The following is a 24,417-nucleotide window of genomic DNA, read 5'->3' on the forward strand; positions in this document are numbered from 1 at the left end:
TCTCTGGGGTAGCAAATTCCATAGATTTACTACCCTCTGAGTGAAGAAGTTTCTCCTCATCTCAGTTTTGAAAGGGCAGCCCCTTATTCTAAGATTATGCCCCCTAGTTCTAGTCTCACCCATCAGTGGAAATATCCTCCCCGATCAAGCCCCCTCACAATCTTATATGTTTCGATAAGATCGCCTCTCATTCTTCTGAACTCCAATGAGTCGAGTCCCAACCTACTCAACCTTTCCTCATACGTCAACCCCCTCATCTCCGGAATCAACCGAGCGAACCTTCTCTGAACCGCCTCGAGAGCAAGTATATCTTTTCTTAAATATGGAAACCAAAACTGCACGCAGTATTCCAGGTGTGGCCTCACCAATACCAATACCAATTTCCCAATTGCTTGCTGTACCTGCATGTTAACTTTCTGTGATTCATGTACAAGGACACCCAGGTCCCTCTGAACACCAACATTTCCCAGTCCCTCACCATTCAAAAAATATTCTTTTTGTTTTTCCTACCAAAGTGGATAACTTCACACTTCCCCAGATTGTATTCCATTTGCCACGTTCTTGCCCAATCTGTCTAGATCTCTCTGCTGCCTCTTTGTGTCCTCCTCACAGATTACTTTCCCACCTAACTTTGTATCATCAGCAAACTTGGATAAGTTACACTCAGTCCCTTCATCTAAGTCATTAATATAGATTGTAAATAGCTGAGGCCCCAACACTGATCCTTGCGGCACCCCCACTAGTTACAGCCTGCCAACCCAGAAAAGCCCCGTTTATTCCTACTCTCTGTTTTCTGTCAGTTAAACAATTCTCTATCCATGGTAATATAATACCCCCAATCCCATGAGTCCTAATTTTGTGCATAAGGTTTTGGTGGGGAGAATTGGGTATAAATAAAGGATCACAGGAACACGGGCAGTAGGAAGGAGTTTAATGGATTACCAGTTGCAGGAATAGCGCACAGATTATTAATGTCGGGAACTGGTCTTAGGAGGGAGTTTAATGGGATAATATCTGGGATTGGCACTGGGTTCGGTGTGGGATTGGGTGAGTGAGATGGTGGGTGGGTGGGTGAGATGGTGGGTGGGTGGGTGAGATGGTGGGTGGGTGAGTCCGATGCCCGGTGGGTGAGTCCGATGCCCGGTGGGTGAGTGAGATGGTGGGTGGGTGAGATGCCGGGTTGGTGGGTGAGATGCCAGTTGGGTGAGATGGTGGGTGGTTGAGTTACGTTACAAGGATAGGTTTAATGATCCGAACAGTCTATTGTTCAAGCGGTTTCCCACTCCATTGATCTCACAGGCAGTAATGTGCAGTGGCGGTGCTGGAGCTGTCGAGAATGTTTAAGCGAGGTGTATCCGGGATCTGCTGAAATCTCGTCCTTAATACGTCACGTGGCTTGTTTACTGAAATTAAAAGAAATGAGTTTAAAAATGAGCTGGAGACCTGAACAGGTAAAAGTGTCGCTAAAATCACCAGCGATCTTCCTACTGATTGCAATTCAAGCAGTGCGTAGACACACCGTGCTCACACCAGGCACGTACAGGTGTGTGTTACACACCGTGCTCACACCGGCCAAGTACAGGCGTGTGTAGACACACCGTGCTCACACCAGGCACGTACAGGTGTGTGTAGACACACCGTGCTCACACCGGGCATGTACAGGTGTGTGTAGACACACCGAGCTCACACCAGGCACGTACAGGTGTGTGTTACACACCGTGCTCACACTGGGCACGTACAGGTGTGTGTAGACACACTGTGCTCACACCGGGCACGTACAGGTGTGTAGACACACCGTGCTCACACCAGGCACGTACAGGTGTGTGTAGACACACCGTGCTCACACCAGGCACGTACAGGTGTGTGTTACACACCGTGCTCACACCGGGCACGTACAGGTGTGTAGACACACCGTGCTCACACCAGGCACGTACAGGTGTGTGTAGACACACCGTGCTCACACCAGGCACGTACAGGTGTGTGTAGACACACCGTGCTCACACCGGGCACGTACAGGTGTGTGTAGACACACCGTGCTCACACCGGGCACGTACAGGTGTGTGTAGACACACCATGCTCACACCAGGCACGTACAGGTGTGTGTAGACACACCGTGCTCACACCAGGCACGTACAGGTGTGTAGACACACCGTGCTCACACCAGGCACGTACAGGTGTGTGTAGACACACCGTGCTCACACCGGGCACGTACAGGTGTGTGTAGACACACCGTGCTCACACCAGGCACGTACAGGTGTGTGTAGACACACCGTGCTCACACCGGGCACGTGCAGGTGTGTGTAGACACAGCGTGCTCACACCAGGCACGTACAGGTGTGTGTAGACACACCGTGCTCACACCAGGCACATACAGGTGTGTGTAGACACACCGTGCTCACACCGGGCACGTACAGGTGTGTGTAGACACACCGTGCTCACACCAGGCACGTACAGGTGTGTGTAGACACACCGTGCTCACACCGGGCACGTACAGGTGTGTGTAGACACACCGTGCTCACACCGGGCACGTACAGGTGTGTGTAGACACACCGTGCTCACACCGGGCACGTACAGGTGTGTGTAGACACACCGTGCTCACACCGGGCACGTACAGGTGTGTGTAGACACACCATGCTCACACCGGGCACGTACAGGTGTGTGTAGACACACCGTGCTCACACCGGGCACGTACAGGTGTGTGTAGACACACCATGCTCACACCAGGCACGTACAACCGTACTCACACCAGGCACGTACAGGTGTGTGTAGACACACCGTGCTCACACCAGGCACGTACAGGTGTGTGTAGACACACCGTGCCCACACCAGGCACGTACAGGTGTGTGTAGACACACCGTGCTCACACCGGGCACGTACAGGTGTGTGTAGACACACCGTGCTCACACCAGGCACGTACAGGTGTGTGTAGACACACCGTGCTCACACCGGGCACGTACATGTGTGTGTAGACACACCGTGCTCACACCAGGCACGTACAGGTGTGTGTTACACACCGTGCTCACACCGGGCACGTACATGTGTGTGTAGACACACCGTGCTCACACCAGGCACGTACAGGTGTGTGTTACACACCGTGCTCACACCGGGCACGTACAGGTGTGTGTAGACACACCGTGCTCACACCAGGCACGTACAGGTGTGTGTAGACACACCGTGCTCACACCGGGCACGTACAGGTGTGTGTAGACACACCGTGCTCACACCGGGCACGTACAGGTGTGTGTAGACACACCGTGCTCACACCGGGCACGTACAGGTGTGTGTAGACACACCATGCTCACACCAGGCACGTACAACCGTACTCACACCAGGCACGTACAGGTGTGTGTAGACACACCGTGCTCACACCAGGCACGTACAGGTGTGTGTAGACACACCGTGCCCACACCAGGCACGTACAGGTGTGTGTAGACACACCGTGCTCACACCGGGCACGTACAGGTGTGTGTAGACACACCGTGCTCACACCAGGCACGTACAGGTGTGTGTAGACACACCGTGCTCACACCGGGCACGTACATGTGTGTGTAGACACACCGTGCTCACACCAGGCACGTACAGGTGTGTGTTACACACCGTGCTCACACCGGGCACGTACATGTGTGTGTAGACACACCGTGCTCACACCAGGCACGTACAGGTGTGTGTTACACACCGTGCTCACACCGGGCACGTACAGGTGTGTGTAGACACACCGTGCTCACACCAGGCACGTACAGGTGTGTGTAGACACACCGTGCTCACACCAGGCACGTACAGGTGTGTGTTACACACCGTGCTCACACCGGGCACGTACAGGTGTGTGTAGACACACCGTGCTCACACCGGGCACGTACAGGTGTGTGTAGACACACCGTGCTCACACCAGGCACGTACAGGTGTGTGTAGACACACCGTGCTCACACCGGGCACGTACAGGTGTGTGTTACACACCGTGCTCACACCGGGCACGTACAGGTGTGTGTAGACACACCATGCTCACACCAGGCACGTACAACCGTACTCACACCAGGCACGTACAGGTGTGTGTAGACACACCGTGCTCACACCAGGCACGTACAGGTGTGTGTAGACACACCGTGCCCACACCAGGCACGTACAGGTGTGTGTAGACACACCGTGCTCACACCGGGCACGAACAGATGTAAACACCGTGCTCACACCAGGCACGTGCAGGTGTGTGTAGACACAGCGTGCTCACACCAGGCACGTACAGGTGTGTGTAGACACACCGTGCTCACACCAGGCACGTACAGGTGTGTGTAGACACACCGTGCTCACACCGGGCACGTACAGGTGTGTGTAGACACACCGTGCTCACACCAGGCACGTACAGGTGTGTGTAGACACACCGTGCTCACACCAGGCACGTACAGGTGTGTGTAGACACACCGTGCTCACACCGGGCACGTACAGGTGTGTGTAGACACACCGTGCTCACACCGGGCACGTACAGGTGTGTGTAGACACACCGTGCTCACACCGGGCACGTACAGGTGTGTGTAGACACACCGTGCTCACACCGGGCACGTACAGGTGTGTGTAGACACACCGTGCTCACACCGGGCACGTACAGGTGTGTGTAGACACACCATGCTCACACCAGGCACGTACAACCGTACTCACACCAGGCACGTACAGGTGTGTGTAGACACACCGTGCTCACACCAGGCACGTACAGGTGTGTGTAGACACACCGTGCCCACACCAGGCACGTACAGGTGTGTGTAGACACACCGTGCTCACACCGGGCACGTACAGGTGTGTGTAGACACACCGTGCTCACACCAGGCACGTACAGGTGTGTGTAGACACACCGTGCTCACACCGGGCACGTACATGTGTGTGTAGACACACCGTGCTCACACCAGGCACGTACAGGTGTGTGTTACACACCGTGCTCACACCGGGCACGTACATGTGTGTGTAGACACACCGTGCTCACACCAGGCACGTACAGGTGTGTGTTACACACCGTGCTCACACCGGGCACGTACAGGTGTGTGTAGACACACCGTGCTCACACCAGGCACGTACAGGTGTGTGTAGACACACCGTGCTCACACCGGGCACGTACAGGTGTGTGTAGACACACCGTGCTCACACCGGGCACGTACAGGTGTGTGTAGACACACCGTGCTCACACCGGGCACGTACAGGTGTGTGTAGACACACCATGCTCACACCAGGCACGTACAACCGTACTCACACCAGGCACGTACAGGTGTGTGTAGACACACCGTGCTCACACCAGGCACGTACAGGTGTGTGTAGACACACCGTGCCCACACCAGGCACGTACAGGTGTGTGTAGACACACCGTGCTCACACCGGGCACGTACAGGTGTGTGTAGACACACCGTGCTCACACCAGGCACGTACAGGTGTGTGTAGACACACCGTGCTCACACCGGGCACGTACATGTGTGTGTAGACACACCGTGCTCACACCAGGCACGTACAGGTGTGTGTTACACACCGTGCTCACACCGGGCACGTACATGTGTGTGTAGACACACCGTGCTCACACCAGGCACGTACAGGTGTGTGTTACACACCGTGCTCACACCGGGCACGTACAGGTGTGTGTAGACACACCGTGCTCACACCAGGCACGTACAGGTGTGTGTAGACACACCGTGCTCACACCAGGCACGTACAGGTGTGTGTTACACACCGTGCTCACACCGGGCACGTACAGGTGTGTGTAGACACACCGTGCTCACACCGGGCACGTACAGGTGTGTGTAGACACACCGTGCTCACACCAGGCACGTACAGGTGTGTGTAGACACACCGTGCTCACACCGGGCACGTACAGGTGTGTGTTACACACCGTGCTCACACCGGGCACGTACAGGTGTGTGTAGACACACCATGCTCACACCAGGCACGTACAACCGTACTCACACCAGGCACGTACAGGTGTGTGTAGACACACCGTGCTCACACCAGGCACGTACAGGTGTGTGTAGACACACCGTGCCCACACCAGGCACGTACAGGTGTGTGTAGACACACCGTGCTCACACCGGGCACGAACAGATGTAAACACCGTGCTCACACCAGGCACGTACAGGTGTGTGTAGACACACCGTGCTCACACCAGGCACGTACAGGTGTGTGTAGAGACACCGTGCTCACACTGGGCACGAACAGGTGTACCGTGCTCACACCGGGCATGTACAGGTGTGTGTGTAGACACACCTTGCTCACACCCGGCACATACAGGTGTGTGTAGACATACCGTGCTCACACCGGGCACGTACAGGTGTGTGTAGACACACCTTGCTCACACCCGGCACATACAGGTGTGTGTAGACACACCGTGCTCACACCGGGCACGTACAGGTGTGTGACACACCGTGCTCACACCAGGCACGTACAGGTGTGTGTTACACACCGTGCTCACACCGGGCATGCACAGGTGTGTGTAGACACACCATGCTCACACCAGGCACGTACAACCGTACTCACACCAGGCACGTACAGGTGTGTGTAGACACACCGTGCTCACACCAGGCACGTACAGGTGACACCGTGCTCACACCAGGCACATACAGGTGCTCACACCAGGCACATACAGGTGTGTGTAGACACACCGTGCTCACACCAGGCACGTACAGGTGTGTGTAGACACACTGTGCTCACACCAGGCACGTACAGGTGTGTGTTACACACCGTGCTCACACCGGGCATGTACAGGTGTGTGTAGGAACACCGTGCTCACACCAGTCACGTACAGGTGTGTCCGTGGTCACACCAGGCACGTACAGGTGTGTGTAGACACACCGTGCTCACACGAGGCAAGTACAGGTGTGTGTAGACACCGTGCTCACACCAGGCACGTACAGGTGTGTGTAGACACACCGTGCTCACACCAGGCACGTACAGGTGTGTGTAGAGACACCGTGCTCACACTGGGCATGAACAGGTGTACCGTGCTCGCACCGGGCATGTACAGGTGTCTGTAGACACACCATGCTCACACCAGGCACGTACAACCGTACTCACACCAGGCACGTACAGGTGTGTGTAGACACACCGTGCTCACACCAGGCACGTACAGGTGTGTGTAGACACACCGTGCCCACACCAGGCACGTACAGGTGTGTGTAGACACACCGTGCTCACACCGGGCACGTACAGGTGTGTGTAGACACACCGTGCTCACACCAGGCACGTACAGGTGTGTGTAGGCACACCGTGCTCACACCGGGCACGTACATGTGTGTGTAGACACACCGTGCTCACACCAGGCACGTACAGGTGTGTGTTACACACCGTGCTCACACCGGGCACGTACATGTGTGTGTAGACACACCGTGCTCACACCAGGCACGTACAGGTGTGTGTTACACACCGTGCTCACACCGGGCACGTACAGGTGTGTGTAGACACACCGTGCTCACACCAGGCACGTACAGGTGTGTGTAGACACACCGTGCTCACACCAGGCACGTACAGGTGTGTGTTACACACCGTGCTCACACCGGGCACGTACAGGTGTGTGTAGACACACCGTGCTCACACCGGGCACGTACAGGTGTGTGTAGACACACCGTGCTCACACCAGGCACGTACAGGTGTGTGTAGACACACCGTGCTCACACCGGGCACGTACAGGTGTGTGTTACACACCGTGCTCACACCGGGCACGTACAGGTGTGTGTAGACACACCATGCTCACACCAGGCACGTACAACCGTACTCACACCAGGCACGTACAGGTGTGTGTAGACACACCGTGCTCACACCAGGCACGTACAGGTGTGTGTAGACACACCGTGCCCACACCAGGCACGTACAGGTGTGTGTAGACACACCGTGCTCACACCGGGCACGAACAGATGTAAACACCGTGCTCACACCAGGCACGTACAGGTGTGTGTAGACACACCGTGCTCACACCAGGCACGTACAGGTGTGTGTAGAGACACCGTGCTCACACTGGGCACGAACAGGTGTACCGTGCTCACACCGGGCATGTACAGGTGTGTGTGTAGACACACCTTGCTCACACCCGGCACATACAGGTGTGTGTAGACATACCGTGCTCACACCGGGCACGTACAGGTGTGTGTAGACACACCTTGCTCACACCCGGCACATACAGGTGTGTGTAGACACACCGTGCTCACACCGGGCACGTACAGGTGTGTGACACACCGTGCTCACACCAGGCACGTACAGGTGTGTGTTACACACCGTGCTCACACCGGGCATGCACAGGTGTGTGTAGACACACCATGCTCACACCAGGCACGTACAACCGTACTCACACCAGGCACGTACAGGTGTGTGTAGACACACCGTGCTCACACCAGGCACGTACAGGTGACACCGTGCTCACACCAGGCACATACAGGTGCTCACACCAGGCACATACAGGTGTGTGTAGACACACCGTGCTCACACCAGGCACGTACAGGTGTGTGTAGACACACTGTGCTCACACCAGGCACGTACAGGTGTGTGTTACACACCGTGCTCACACCGGGCATGTACAGGTGTGTGTAGGAACACCGTGCTCACACCAGTCACGTACAGGTGTGTCCGTGGTCACACCAGGCACGTACAGGTGTGTGTAGACACACCGTGCTCACACGAGGCAAGTACAGGTGTGTGTAGACACCGTGCTCACACCAGGCACGTACAGGTGTGTGTAGACACACCGTGCTCACACCAGGCACGTACAGGTGTGTGTAGAGACACCGTGCTCACACTGGGCATGAACAGGTGTACCGTGCTCGCACCGGGCATGTACAGGTGTCTGTAGACACACCATGCTCATACCAGGCACGTACAGGTGTGTGTTACACACCGTGCTCACACCAGGCACGTACAGGTGTGTGTAGACACACCGTGCTCACACCAGGCACGTACAGGTGTGTGTAGACACACTGTGCTCACACCAGGCACGGACAGGTGTGTGTAGAGACACCGTGCTCACACTGGGCACGAACAGGTGTACCGTGCTCGCACCGGGCATGTACAGGTGTCTGTAGACACACCGTGCTCATACCAGGCATGTACAGGTGTGTAGACACACCTTGCTCACACCCGGCACATACAGGTGTGTGTAGACACACCGTGCTCACACCGGGCACGTACAGGTGTGTGTAGACACACCTTGCTAACACCCAGCACATACAGGTGTGTGTAGACACACCGGGCACGTACAGGTGTGTGTTACACACCGTGCTCACACCAGGCACGTACAAGTGTGTGTAGACACACCGTGCTCACACCAGGCACGTACAGGTGTGTGTAGACACACCTTGCTCACACCTGGCACGTACAGGTGTGGACACACCGCGGTCACACCAGGCACGTACAGGTGTGTGTAGACACACCGTGCTCACACCGGGCACGTACAGGTGTGTGTAGACACACCGTGTTCACACCAGGCACGTACAGGTGCGTGTAGACACACCGTGCTCACACCGGGCACGTACAACCGTGCTCACACCAGGCACGTACAGGTGTGTGTAGACACACCGTGCTCACACCGGGCACGTACAGGTGTGTGTAGACACACCGTGCTCACACCGGGCACGTACAGGTGTGTGTTACACACCGTGCTCACACCAGGCACGTACAGGTGTGTGTAGACACACCGTGCTCACACCGGGCACGTGCAGGTGTGTGTAGACACACCGTGCTCACACCGGGCACGTGCAGGTGTGTGTAGACACAGCGTGCTCACACCAGGCACGTACAGGTGTGTGTAGACACACCGTGCTCACACCGGGCACGTACAGGTGTGTGTAGACACACCATGCTCACACCAGGCACGTACAACCGTACTCACACCAGGCACGTACAGGTGTGTGTAGACACACCGTGCTCACACCAGGCACGTACAGGTGTGTGTAGACACACCGTGCCCACACCAGGCACGTACAGGTGTGTGTAGACACACCGTGCTCACACCGGGCACGAACAGATGTAAACACCGTGCTCACACCAGGCACGTACAGGTGTGTGTAGACACACCGTGCTCACACCAGGCACGTACAGGTGTGTGTAGACACACCGTGCTCACACCGGGCACGTGCAGGTGTGTGTAGACACAGCGTGCTCACACCAGGCACGTACAGGTGTGTGTAGACACACCGTGCTCACACCGGGCACGTACAGGTGTGTGTAGACACACGATGCTCACACCAGGCACGTACAACCGTACTCACACCAGGCACGTACAGGTGTGTGTAGACACACCGTGCTCACACCAGGCACGTACAGGTGTGTGTAGACACACCGTGCCCACACCAGGCACGTACAGGTGTGTGTAGACACACCGTGCTCACACCGGGCACGAACAGATGTAAACACCGTGCTCACACCAGGCACGTACAGGTGTGTGTAGACACACCATGCTCACACCAGGCACGTACAGGTGTGTGTAGACACACCGTGCTCACACCGGGCACGTACAGGTGTGTGTGTAGACACACCTTGCTCACACCCGGCACATACAGGTGTGTGTAGACATACCGTGCTCACACCGGGCACGTACAGGTGTGTGTAGACACACCTTGCTCACACCCGGCACATACAGGTGTGTGTAGACACACCGTGCTCACACCGGGCACGTACAGGTGTGTGTTACACACCGTGCTCACACCAGGCACGTACAGGTGTGTGTTACACACCGTGCTCACACCGGGCACGTACAGGTGTGTGCACACCGTGCTCACACCGGGCATGCACAGGTGTGTGTAGACACACCATGCTCACACCAGGCACGTACAACCGTACTCACACCAGGCACGTACAGGTGTGTGTAGACACACCGTGCTCACACCAGGCACGTACAGGTGACACCGTGCTCACACCAGGCACATACAGGTGCTCACACCAGGCACATACAGGTGTGTGTAGACACACCGTGCTCACACCAGGCACGTACAGGTGTGTGTAGATACACTGTGCTCACACCAGGCACGTACAGGTGTGTGTTACACACCGTGCTCACACCGGGCATGTACAGGTGTGTGTAGGAACACCGTGCTCACACCAGTCACGTACAGGTGTGTCCGTGGTCACACCAGGCACGTACAGGTGTGTGTAGACACACCGTGCTCACACGAGGCAAGTACAGGTGTGTGTAGACACCGTGCTCACACCAGGCACGTACAGGTGTGTGTAGACACACCGTGCTCACACCAGGCACGTACAGGTGTGTGTAGAGACACCGTGCTCACACTGGGCATGAACAGGTGTACCGTGCTCGCACCGGGCATGTACAGGTGTCTGTAGACACACCATGCTCATACCAGGCACGTACAGGTGTGTGTTACACACCGTGCTCACACCAGGCACGTACAGGTGTGTGTAGACACACCGTGCTCACACCAGGCACGTACAGGTGTGTGTAGACACACTGTGCTCACACCAGGCACGGACAGGTGTGTGTAGAGACACCGTGCTCACACTGGGCACGAACAGGTGTACCGTGCTCGCACCGGGCATGTACAGGTGTCTGTAGACACACCGTGCTCATACCAGGCATGTACAGGTGTGTAGACACACCTTGCTCACACCCGGCACATACAGGTGTGTGTAGACACACCGTGCTCACACCGGGCACGTACAGGTGTGTGTAGACACACCTTGCTAACACCCAGCACATACAGGTGTGTGTAGACACACCGGGCACGTACAGGTGTGTGTTACACACCGTGCTCACACCAGGCACGTACAAGTGTGTGTAGACACACCGTGCTCACACCAGGCACGTACAGGTGTGTGTAGACACACCTTGCTCACACCTGGCACGTACAGGTGTGGACACACCGCGGTCACACCAGGCACGTACAGGTGTGTGTAGACACACCGTGCTCACACCGGGCACGTACAGGTGTGTGTAGACACACCGTGTTCACACCAGGCACGTACAGGTGTGTGTAGACACACCGTGCTCACACCGGGCACGTACAACCGTGCTCACACCAGGCACGTACAGGTGTGTGTAGACACACCGTGCTCACACCGGGCACGTACAGGTGTGTGTAGCCGTGCTCACACCAGGCACGTAGAGGTGTGTGTAGACACACCGTGCTCACACCGGCATGTACAGGTGTGTGTTACACACTGTGCTCACACCAGGCACGTACAGGTGTGTGTAGACACACCGTGCTCACACCAGGCACATACAGGTAACCGTGCTCACACCGGGCACGTACAGGTGTGTGTAGGCACACCGTGCTCACACCGGGCACGTACAGGTGTGTGTTACACACCGTGCTCACACCGGGCACGTACAGGTGTGTGTAGACACACCATGCTCACACCAGGCACGTACAGGTGTGTGTAGACACACCGTGCTCACACCAGGCATGTACAGGTGTGTGTAGACACACCGTGCTCACACCAGGCACGTACAGGTGTGTGTAGACACACCGTGCTCACACCGGGCACGTGCAGGTGTGTGTAGACACAGCGTGCTCACACCAGGCACGTACAGGTGTGTGTAGACACACCGTGCTCACACCAGGCACGTACAACCGTACTCACACCAGGCACGTACAGGTGTGTGTAGACACACCGTGCTCACACCAGGCACGTACAGGTGTGTGTAGACACACCGTGCTCACACCGGGCACGAACAGATGTAAACACCGTGCTCACACCAGGCACGTACAGGTGTGTGTAGACACACCGTGCTCACACCAGGCACGTACAGGTGTGTGTAGACACACCGTGCTCACACCGGGCACGTACAGGTGTGTGTTACACACCGTGCTCACACCAGGCACGTACAGGTGTGTGTCGACACTCCGTGCTCACACCGCGCATGTACAGGTGTGTGTAGACACACCGTGCTCACACCAGGCACGTACAGGTGTGTGTTACACACCGTGCTCACACCAGGCACGTACAGGTGTGTGTAGACACTCCGTGCTCACACCGCGCATGTACAGGTGTGTGTAGACACACCGTGCTCACACCAGGCACGTACAGGTGTGTGTTACACACCATGCTCACACCGGGCACGTACAGGTGTGTGTTACACACCGTGCTCACACCAGGCACGTACAGGTGTGTGTAGACACACCGTGCTCACACCGGGCACGTACAGGTGTGTGTACCGTGCTCACACCAGGCACGTACAGGTGTGTGTAGACACACCATGCTCACACCGGGCACGTACAGGTATGTCACCGTGCTCACACCAGGCACGTACAGGTGTGTGTAGACACACCGTGCTCACACCAGGCACGTACAGGTCCGTGCTCACACCAGGCACATACAGGTGTGTGTTACACACCGTGCTCACACCAGGCACGTACAGGTGTGTGTAGACACACCGTGCTCACACCGAGCAGGTACAGGTGTGTGCACCGTGCTCACACCAGGCACGTACAGGTGTGTGTTACACACCGTGCTCACACCAGGCACGTACAGGTGTGTGTTACACACCGTGCTCACACCAGGCACGTACAGGTGTGTGTAGACACACCGTGCTCACACCGGGCACGTACAGGTACACCAGGCACGTACAGGTGTGTGTAGACACACCGTGCTCACACCAGGCACGTACAGGGGTGTGTAGACACACTGTGCTCACACCAGGCACGTACAGGTGTGTGCCGTGCTCACACCAGGCACGTACAGGTGTGTGTAGACACACCGTGCTCACACCAGGCACGTACAGGTGTGTGCACCGTGCTCACACCAGGCACGTGCAGGTGTGTGTAGACACACCGTGCTCACACCAGGCACGTACAGGTGTGTGGAGACACACCGTGCTCACACCAGGCACGTACAGGTGTGTGTAGACACACCGTGCTCACACCAGGCACATACAGGTGTGTGTTACACACCGTGCTCACACCAGGCACGTACAGGTGTGTGTAGACACACCGTGCTCACACCGAGCAGGTACAGGTGTGTGCACCGTGCTCACACCAGGCACGTACAGGTGTGTGTTACACACCGTGCTCACACCAGGCACGTACAGGTGTGTGTAGACACACCGTGCTCACACCGGGCACGTACAGGTACACCAGGCACGTACAGGTGTGTGTAGACACACCGTGCTCACACCAGGCACGTACAGGGGTGTGTAGACACACTGTGCTCACACCAGGCACGTACAGGTGTGTGTAGACACACCGTGCTGACACCAGGCACGTACAGGTGTGTGTAGACACACCGTGCTCACACCAGGCACGTACAGGTGTGTGCACCGTGCTCACACCAGGCACGTACAGGTGTGTGTTACACACTGTGCTCACACCAGGCACGTACAGGTGTGTGTAGACACACCGTGCTCACACTGGGCACGTACAGGTACACCAGGCACGTACAGGTGTGTGTAGACACACCGTGCTCACACCAGGCACGTACAGGGGTGTGTAGACACACTGTGCTCACACCAGGCACGTACAGGTGTGTGTAGACACACCGTGCTCACACCAGGCACGTACAGGTGTGTGTCCGTGCTCACACCGGGCATGTACAGGTGTGTGTTACACACCGTGCTCACACCAGGCATGTACAGGTGTGTGTTACACACCGTGCTCACACCGGGCACGTACAGGTGTGTGTACCGTGCTCACACCAGGCACGGGGACCCTTGGGTCAGAGCGATCATAACATGATCGATTTCTCACTCGAAATGGAGAGCGAAGAAATTGACTCAGAGACTAAGGTCCTGAATTTAAACAAGGGGATGCCATGAGACGGGAACTGAGTAGGTCTGATTGGACAACGTTCCTGGGAGGACTGGAGGTAGATAAACAATGGCAAACATTTAAAGATAGAATGACAAAATTGCAAAAATTGTTTATACCAATCTGGCATAAAAGGAAATCTAAAAAGGTGACTCAACCGTGGATAACAGGGGAAATTAGAGACAGCATAAAATCCAAAGATAGGGCGTATAAAATAGCCAAAAAAAGCGCCAGAGCGGAAGATTGGGAACAGTTTAAGATAGAGCAAAGGAGGGCAAAGGGCATGATCAAGAGGGGCAAAATAGCTTACGAAAACAAGCTGGCGGAAAATATAAAAACTAACTCCAAAAGCTTTTATAAATATATCAAAAGGAAAAGACTGGTGAAAACCAAAGTTGGTCCATTGCAGTCAGATACGGGGGAATATATAATGGGAAATAAGGAAATGGCAGATCAACTAAATGCATACTTTGGGTCAGTCTTTACGAAGGAAGACACAAAAAACCTCCCTGGGATATCGGGAAAAATAGGGACATTGGCAAAGGAGGAACTGACGCAAATCAATATCTCTAAGGATATGGTGTTAAGGAAGCTAAAGGGATTGAAGGTGGACAAATCCCCAGGGCCTGATAACATGCATCCTAGGGTACTGAAGGAGGTGGCCCTAGAGATAGCGGATGCACTAAGGATGATTTTTCAGAATTCATTAGACTCGGGAACAGTGCCGATGGATTGGAGGGTAGCTAACGTTACCCCACTATTCAAAAAGGGGGGTAGGGAAAAAGCAGGTAATTACAGACCTGTAAGCCTTACATCAGTTGTGGGCAAAATGCTGGAGTCCATCATTAAGGATGAAATAGCAGAGCACTTAGCAAATGGGGACAGGATAGGACAGAGTCAACATGGATTTACAAAGGGTAAATCGTGCTTGACTAATCTATTGGAATTTTTTGAGGGAGTAACTGGTAGAATAGATGGGGGAGAGCCAGTAGATGTGGTGTACCTGGACTTCCAAAAGGCCTTCGATAAGGTCCCACATAAAAGATTAGCATGGAAAATTGAGGCTCATGGGATAAAGGGGAAAGTTTTGGCGTGGATAGGGAACTGGCTGTCAGATAGAAAACAGAGAGTTGGAATAAACGGCTCATTTTCTGAATGGCAGGCAGTAACAAGTGGGGTACCACAGGGATCTGTCCTGGGCCCCCAGCTGTTCACAATTTACATTAATGACCTGGATCAGGGAGTCGGATGCAGCATTTCCAAATTTGCAGACGACACTAAACTAGGAGGGGGGGTGGGCTCAGAGGAAGAGACCAGGAAGCTCCAGAGCGATTTGGACAGACTGGGCGATTGGGCGGATAAATGGCAGATGCACTATAATGTGGACAAGTGCGAAGTTATCCACCTTGGGTGCAGGAACGGGAGGGCAAATTATTATTTAAATGGCAATAGATTGGGAGAGGGGGAAGTACAGAGAGACCTGGGTGTTCTTGTACACCAGTCACTGAAGGCGAGCATGCAGGTGCAACAGGCGGTCAAGAAGGCAAACGGTATGCTGGCCTTCATAGCAAAAGGGTTAGAATACAGGAACAGGGATACCTTGCTGCAGCTGTACAGGGCACTGGTGAGACCACACCTCGAGTACTGTGTACAGTTTTGGTCGCCTCATCTGAGGAAGGATGTTCTTGCCATGGAGGGGGTGCAGCGGCGATTCACCAGGCTGATACCAGGAATGGCGGGAATGACCTATGAGGAGAGACTATGTAGTTTAGGGATGTACACACTGGAGTTTAGAAGATTGAGAGGGGACCTCATAGAAGTGTATAAAATTCTGACAGGTCTAGACAGACTGGATGCAGAAGGAATGTTTCCCTTGGCGGGTGAGAACAGAACTAGAGGACATAATTTAAGGATAAGGGCTAAACCATTTAGGACAGAGATGAGGGGGAATTTCTTCACTCAGAGAGTGGTGAACCTGTGGAACTCATTGCCACAGAGGGCAGTGTACGCCAGCTCATTAAATATATTTAAGAGGGAATTAGATATATTTCTACGGGCAAAAGGGGTTAAGGGTTACGGAGAGAAGGCGGGGACGGGATACTGAATTAAAGGATCAGCCATGATCTCATCGAATGGCGGAGCAGGCACGAAGGGCCGAATGGCCTACTCCTGCTCCTATCTTCTATGTATCTATGTATCTATGTACAGGTGTGTGTAGACACACCATGCTCACACCAGGCACGTACAGGTGTGCCGTGCTCACACCGAGCATGTACAGGTGTGTCCGTGCTCACACCAGGCACGTACAGGGGTGTGTAGAAACACTGTGCTCACACCAGGCACGTACAGGTGTGTACACCGTGCTCACACCAGGCACGTACAGGTGTGTGTAGACACACCGCGCTCACACCAGGCACGTACAGGTGTGTGTAGACACATCGTGCTCACACCGGGCATGTACAGGTGTGTGTTACACACCATGCTCACACCAGGCACGTACAGGTGTGTGTTACACACCGTGCTCACACCGGGCACGTACAGGTGTGTGTACCGTGCTCACACCAGGCACGTACAGGTGTGTGTAGACACACCATGCTCACACCGGGCACGTACAGGTATGTCACCGTGCTCACACCAGGCACGTACAGGTGTGTGTAGACACACCGTGCTCACACCAGGCACGTACAGGTGTGTGTAGACACACCGTGCTCACACCAGGCACATACAGGTGTGTCCGTGCTCACACCAGGCACGTACAGGTGTGTGTAGACACACTGTGCTCACACCAGGCACGTGCAGGTGTGTGTTACACACCGTGCTCACACCGGGCACGTACAGGTGTGTGTAGACACACCGTGCTCACACCGGGCACGTACACACCGTGCTCACACCGGGCACGTACAGGTGTGTGTCACACACCGGGCACGTACAGGTGTGTGTAGACACACCGTGCTCACACCAGGCACGTACAGGTGTGTGTAGACACACTGTGCTCACACCAGGCACGTGCAGGTGTGTGTTACACACCGTGCTCACACCGGGCACGTACAGGTGTGTGTAGACACACCGTGCTCACACCGGGCACGTACAGGTGTGTGTCACACACCGGGCACGTACAGGTGTGTGTAGACACACCGTGCTCACACCAGGCACGTACAGGTGTGTGTAGACATACCGTGCTCACACCAGGCACGTACAGGTGTGTGTAGACACACCGTGCTCACACCAGGCACGTACAGGTGTGTGTAGACATACCGTGCTCACACCAGGCACGTACAGGTGTGTGTAGACACACCGTGCTCACACCAGGCACGTACATGTGTGTGTAGACACACCGTGCTCACACCAGGCACGTACATGTGTGTGTGTAGACACACCGTGCTCACACCGGGCACGTACAGCACCGTGCTCACACCAGGCACGTACAGGTGTGTGACTGTGCTCACACCGGGCATGTACAGGTGTGTGTAGACACACCATGCTCACACCAGGCACCTACAGGTGTGGCGTGCTCACACCGGGCACGTACAGGTGTGTGTACTGTGCTCACACCAGGCACGTACAGGTGTGTGTAGACACACCATGCTCACACCGGGCACGTACAGGTGTGTGTAGACACACCGTGCTCACACCAGGCACGTACAGGTGTGTGTTACACACCGTGCTCACACCGGGCACGTACAGGTGTGTGTAGACACACCGTGCTCACACCAGGCACATACAGGTGTGTGTACACCGTGCTCACACCAGGCACGTACAGGTGTGTGTTACACACCGTGCTCACACCGGGCACGTACAGGTGTGTGTAGACACACCGTGCTCACACCGGGCACGTACAGGTGTGTGTAGACACACCGTGCTCACACCAGGCACGTACAGGTGTGTGTAGACACACCGTGCTCACACCGGGCACGTACAGGTGTGTGTAGACACACCGTGCTCACACCAGGCACGTACAGGTGTGTGTTACACACCGTGCTCACACCGGGCACGTACAGGTGTGCGTGGACACACCGTGCTCACGCCAGGCACGTACAGGTGTGTGTTACACACCGTGCTCACACCGGGCACATACAGGTGTGTGTAGACACACCGTGCTCACACCGGGCACGTACAGGTGTGTGTAGACACACCGTGCTCACACCGGGCACGTACAGGTGTGTGTTACACACCGTGCTCACACCAGGCACGTACAGGTGTGTGTTACACACCGTGCTCACATCGGGCACGTGCTCACATCGGGCACGTGCTCACATCGGGCACGTACTCACACCCGGCACGAACATGTGTGTGTAGATACACGAACCTCACAACACAACCAGCTCACACCAGGCATGCGTGCTCCCACAGTGCTGTTGGTTAGGGAGTTCCAGGATTTTGACCCAGCGACGATGAAGGAACGGCCGATATATTTCTAAGTCAGGATGGTGTGTGACTTGGAGGGGAACTTGGAGGTGGTGGTGTTCCCATGCGCCTGCTGCCCTTGTCCTTCTAGGTGGAAGAGGTGGCGGGCTTGGGAGGTGCTGCCGAAGAAGCCTTGGCGAGTTGCTGCAGTGCATCTTGTAGATGGTCCACACTGCAGCCACGGTACGCCGGTGGTGGAGGGAGTGAATGTTTAAGGTGGTGGATGGGGTGCCAATCAAACGGGCTGCTTTGTCCTGGGTGGTGTCGAGCTTCTCGAGTGTTGTTGGAGCTGCACTCATCCAGGCAAGTGGAGAGTATTCCATCACACTCCTGACTTGTGCCTTGTAGATGGTGGAAAGGCTTTGGGGAGTCAGGAGGTGAGACACTCGCCGCAGAATTCCCAGCCTCTGACCTGCTCTTGTTGCCACAGTATTTATGTGACTGGTCCAGTTAAGTTTCTGGTCAATGGTGACCCCCAGGATATTGATGGTGGGGGATTCGACCCCTCCCTTTCTGCTGGTCAGTGACACTCGGGCCCTCCCTTTCTGATGGTCAGTGAGACTCGGACCCTCCCTTTCTGATGGTCAGTGAGACTCGGGCCCTCCCTTTCTGCTGGTCAGTGAGACTCGGGCCCTCCCTTTCTGATGGTCAGTGAGACTTGGGCCCTCCCTTTCTGATGGTCAGTGAGACTCGGACCCTCCCTTTCTGATGGTCAGTGAGACTCGGACCCTCCCTTTCTGATGGTCAGTGAGACTCGGACCCTCCCTTTCTGATGGTCAGTGAGACTCGGGCCCTCCCTTTCTGCTGGTCAGTGAGACTCGGGCCCTCCCTTTCTGCTGGTCTGAGCTGGACATTGAATTCCGAACCGACCTGTTCTGATCCAGCGATGGGATCACAGCCATTTCAATTGCGCCCTGTGGCCAGAGATTGTTTCCCTGTTCTCGGTAACTGCCTGCAGGTGAGGGATGAGAAGAGGGAAAAACATCAGCTTCAGTTTATCAGGAACCTCACACTGCGATCAGTCCAAATGGCCTTGATCTACCTGTCTGTGTACCTGGGGTCTGATCTACCTGTCTGTGTACCTGGGGTCTGATCTACCTGTCTGTGTACCTGGGGTCTGATCTACCTGTCTGTGTACCTGGGGTCTGATCTACCTGTCTGTGTTCCTGGGGTCTGATCTACCTGTCTGTGTACCTGGGGTCTGATCTACCTGTCTGTGTACCTGGGGTCTGATCTACCTGTCTGTGTACCTGAGGTCTGATCTACCTGTCTGTGTACCTGGGGTCTGATCTACCTGTCTGTGTACCTGGGGTCTGATCTACCTGTCTGTGTACCTGGGGTCTGATCTACCTGTCTGTGTACCTGGGCTCTGATCTACCTGTCTGTGTACCTGGGCTCTGATCTACCTGTCTGTGTACCTGGGGTCTGATCTACCTGTCTGTGTACCTGGGGTCTGATCTACCTGTCTGTGTACCTGGGGTCTGATCTACCTGTCTGTGTACCTGGGGTCTGATCTACCTGTCTGTGCACCTGGGGTCTGATCTACCTGTCTGTGTACCTGGGGTCTGATCTACCTGTCTGTGTACCTGGGGTCTGATCTACCTGTCTGTGTACCTGGGGTCTGATCTACCTGTCTGTGTACCTGGGGTCTGATCCACCTGTCTCTGTACCTGGGGCCTTGATCTACCTGTCTGTGTACCTGGGGTCTGATCTACCTGTCTGTGTACCTGGGGCCTTGATCTACCTGTCTGTGTACCTGGGGTCTGATCTACCTGTCTGTGTACCTGGGGTCTGATCCACCTGTCTGTGTACCTGGGGTCTGATCTACCTGTCTGTGTACCTGGGGTCTGATCTACCTGTCTGTGTACCTGGGCTCTGATCTACCTGTCTGTGTACCTGGGGTCTGATCTACCTGTCTGTGTACCTGGGCTCTGATCTACCTGTCTGTGTACCTGGGGTCTGATCTACCTGTCTGTGTACCTGGGGTCTGATCTACCTGTCTGTGTACCTGGGGTCTGATCTACCTGTCTGTGTACCTGGGGTCTGATCTACCTGCCTGTGTACCTGGGGTCTGATCTACCTGTCTGTGTTCCTGGGGTCTGATCTACCTGTCTGTGTACCTGGGGTCTGATCTACCTGTCTGTGCACCTGGGGTCTGATCTACCTGTCTGTGTTCCTGGGGTCTGATCTACCTGTCTGTGTACCTGGGGTCTGATCCACCTGTCTGTGTACCTGGGGTCTGATCTACCTGTCTGTGTACCTGGGGTCTGATCTACCTGTCTGTGTACCTGGGGTCTGATCTACCTGTCTGTGTACCTGGGGTCTGATCTACCTGTCTGTGTACCTGGGGTCTGATCTACCAGTCTGTGTACCTGGGGTCTGATCTACCTGTCTCTGTAATTGGGGTCTGATCTACCTGTCTGTGTACCTGGGGTCTGATCTACCTGTCTGTGTACCTGGGATCTGATCTACCTGTCTGTGTAATTGGGGTCTGATCTACCTGTCTGTGTACCTGGGGTCTGATCTACCTGTCTCTGTACCTGGGGTATGATCTACCTGTCTGTGTTCCTGGGGTCTGATCTACCAGTCTGTGTACCTGGGGTCTGATCTACCTGTCTGTGTACCTGGGGTCTGATCTACCTGTCTGTGTACCTGGGGTCTGATCTACCTCTCTGTGTACCTGGGATCTGATCTACCTGTCTGTGTAATTGGGGTCTGATCCACCTGTCTGTGTACCTGGGGTCTGATCAACCTGTCTGTGTACCTGGGGTCTGATCTACCAGTCTGTGTACCTGGGGTCTGATCTACCTGTCTCTGTAATTGGGGTCTGATCTACCTGTCTGTGTACCTGGGGTCTGATCTACCTGTCTGTGTACCTGGGATCTGATCCACCTGTCTGTGTACCTGGGGTCTGATCTACCTGTCTGTGTACCTGGGATCTGATCTACCTGTCTGTGTACCTGGGGTCTGATCTACCTGTCTGTGTACCTGGGATCTGATCCACCTGTCTGTGTACCTGGGGTCTGATCTACCTGTCTGTGTACCTGGGATCTGATCTACCTGTCTCTGTACCTGGGGTCTGATCTACCTGTCTGTGTACCTGGGGTCTGATCCACCTGTCTGTGTACCTGGGGTCTGATCTACCTGTCTGTGTACCTGGGATCTGATCTACCTGTCTGTGTACCTGGGGTCTGATCTACCTGTCTGTGTACCTGGGGTCTGATCTACCTGTCTGTGTACCTGGGGTCTGATCTACCTGTCTGTGTACCTGGGGTCTGATCTACCAGTCTGTGTACCTGGGGTCTGATCTACCTGTCTGTGCACCTGGGGTCTGATCTACCTGTCTGTGTACCTGGAGTCTGATCTACCTGTCTGTGTACCTGGGGTCTGATCTAACTGTCTGTGTACCTGGGGTCTGATCTACCTGTCTGTGTACCTGGGGTCTGATCTACCTGTCTGTGTACCTGGGGTCTGATCTACCTGTCTGTGCACCTGGGGTCTGATCTACCTGTCTGTGTACCTGGGGTCTGATCTAACTGTCTGTGTACCTGGGGTCTGATCTAACTGTCTGTGTACCTGGGGTCTGATCTACCTGTCCGTGTACCTGGGGTCTGATCCACATGTCTGTGTACCTGGGGTCTGATCTACCTGTCTGTGTACCTGGGGTCTGATCTACCTGTCTGTGTACCTGGGGTCTGATCTACCTGTCTGTGTACCTGGGGTCTGATCCACCTGTCTGTGTACCTGGGGTCTGATCTACCTGTCTGTGTACCTGGGGTCTGATCTACCTGTCTGTGTACCTGGGGTCTGATCTACCTGTCTGTGTACCTGGGGTCTGATCTACCTGTCTGTGTACCTGGGGTCTGATCTACCTGTCTGTGTACCTGGGGTCTGATCTACCTGTCTGTGTACCTGGGGTCTGATCTACCTGTCTGTGTACCTGGGGTCTGATCCACCTGTCTGTGTACCTGGGGTCTGATCTACCTGTCTGTGTACCTGGGGTCTGATCCACCTGTCTGTGTACCTGGGGTCTGATCTACCTGTCTGTGTACCTGGAGTCTGATCTACCTGTCTGTGTACCTGGGGTATGATCTACCTGTCTGTGTACCTGGGGTCTGATCCACCTGTCTGTGTACCTGGGGTCTGATCTACCTGTCTCTGTACCTGGGGTCTGATCTACCTGTCTGTGTACCTGGGGTCTGATCTACCTGTCTGTGTACCTGGGGTCTGATCCACCTGTCTGTGTACCTGGGGTCTGATCTACCTGTCTGTGTACCTGGGGTCTGATCTACCTGTCTGTGTACCTGGGGTCTGATCTACCTGTCTGTGTACCTGGGGTCTGATCTACCTGTCTGTGTACCTGGGGTCTGATCCACCTGTCTGTGTACCTGGGGTCTGATCTACCTGTCTGTGTACCTGGGGTCTGATCTACCTGTCTGTGTACCTGGGGTCTGATCTACCTGTCTGTGTACCTGGGGTCTGATCTACCTGTTTGTGTACCTGGGGTCTGATCTACCTGTCTGTGTACCTGGGGTCTGATCTACCTGTCTGTCTACCTGGGGTCTGATCTACCTGTCTCTGTATCTGGGTCTGATCCACCTGTCTCTGTACCTGGGGTCTGATCCACCTGTCTGTGTACCTGGGGTCTGATCTACCTGTCTGTGTACCTGGGGTCTGATCTACCTGTCTGTGTACCTGGGGTATGATCTACCTGTCCGTGTACCTGGGGTCTGATCTACCTGTCTGTGTACCTGGGGTCTGATCTACCTGTCCGTGTACCTGGGGTCTGATCTACCTGTCTGTGTACCTGGGGTCTGATCTACCTGTCTGTCTGTGTGTTCTTTGTGAGGTAGGACCGCTCGCTGTAATTACCGGAATGTAATCGGTCACTAATTGCGCAGTGATTTACTCCGGTTCATTCCCGTTAAACCCCCTCACACACTCCGAACCTACCCTTTCTCTTTTGCCTGCACGTCCTGATGCCGTGGGAAACGCTCAGGATGATGACTGTGTAGACGATCAGCCCGCAGACTGCGATGAGAATCCACAGCCAGGCCCAGTCCCCGAGCTCTCCGCTCAATACCGAGGGCCCTGTGGGGAGCAGAGGTTGAGAGTTGAGCGTGCTCCTTGACATGAATCAGTCATTCAGGAAAGAAAGACTTATGAAATAATACTGAGTGGCCTGCAGGTGGCGCTGTCCAGGGAGAGTATAAATACTCGGGCACGGGCCCAGCTTGCGCAGGACATTCTTAACAGGAACTAGTGAAGGACACAACTAGACCTCCATGTTGTAAAACAGTTGATTAAA

General features: G+C 55.0%; 1 gene segment (V, D, J or C); it reads right to left on the minus strand.

The window, feature by feature from the left end:
• Window positions 1–916: 916 nt before the first annotated feature.
• LOC147118204 (Ig gamma-2A chain C region-like) overlaps window positions 917–24,417 on the minus strand; it is a 52,407-nt gene continuing 28,906 nt past the window's right edge. The window contains 3 exon segments of the C gene segment in view: window positions 917–1,403; window positions 19,980–20,061; window positions 24,063–24,200. Coding sequence covers window positions 1,388–1,403; window positions 19,980–20,061; window positions 24,063–24,200 — 236 coding nt within the window.

This window comes from Somniosus microcephalus, chromosome 4 (genome assembly GCF_052327205.1).
Source record: "Somniosus microcephalus isolate GS21.2 chromosome 4, FLI_Smic_1.0, whole genome shotgun sequence".
Lineage (NCBI taxonomy): Eukaryota > Metazoa > Chordata > Chondrichthyes > Squaliformes > Somniosidae > Somniosus > Somniosus microcephalus.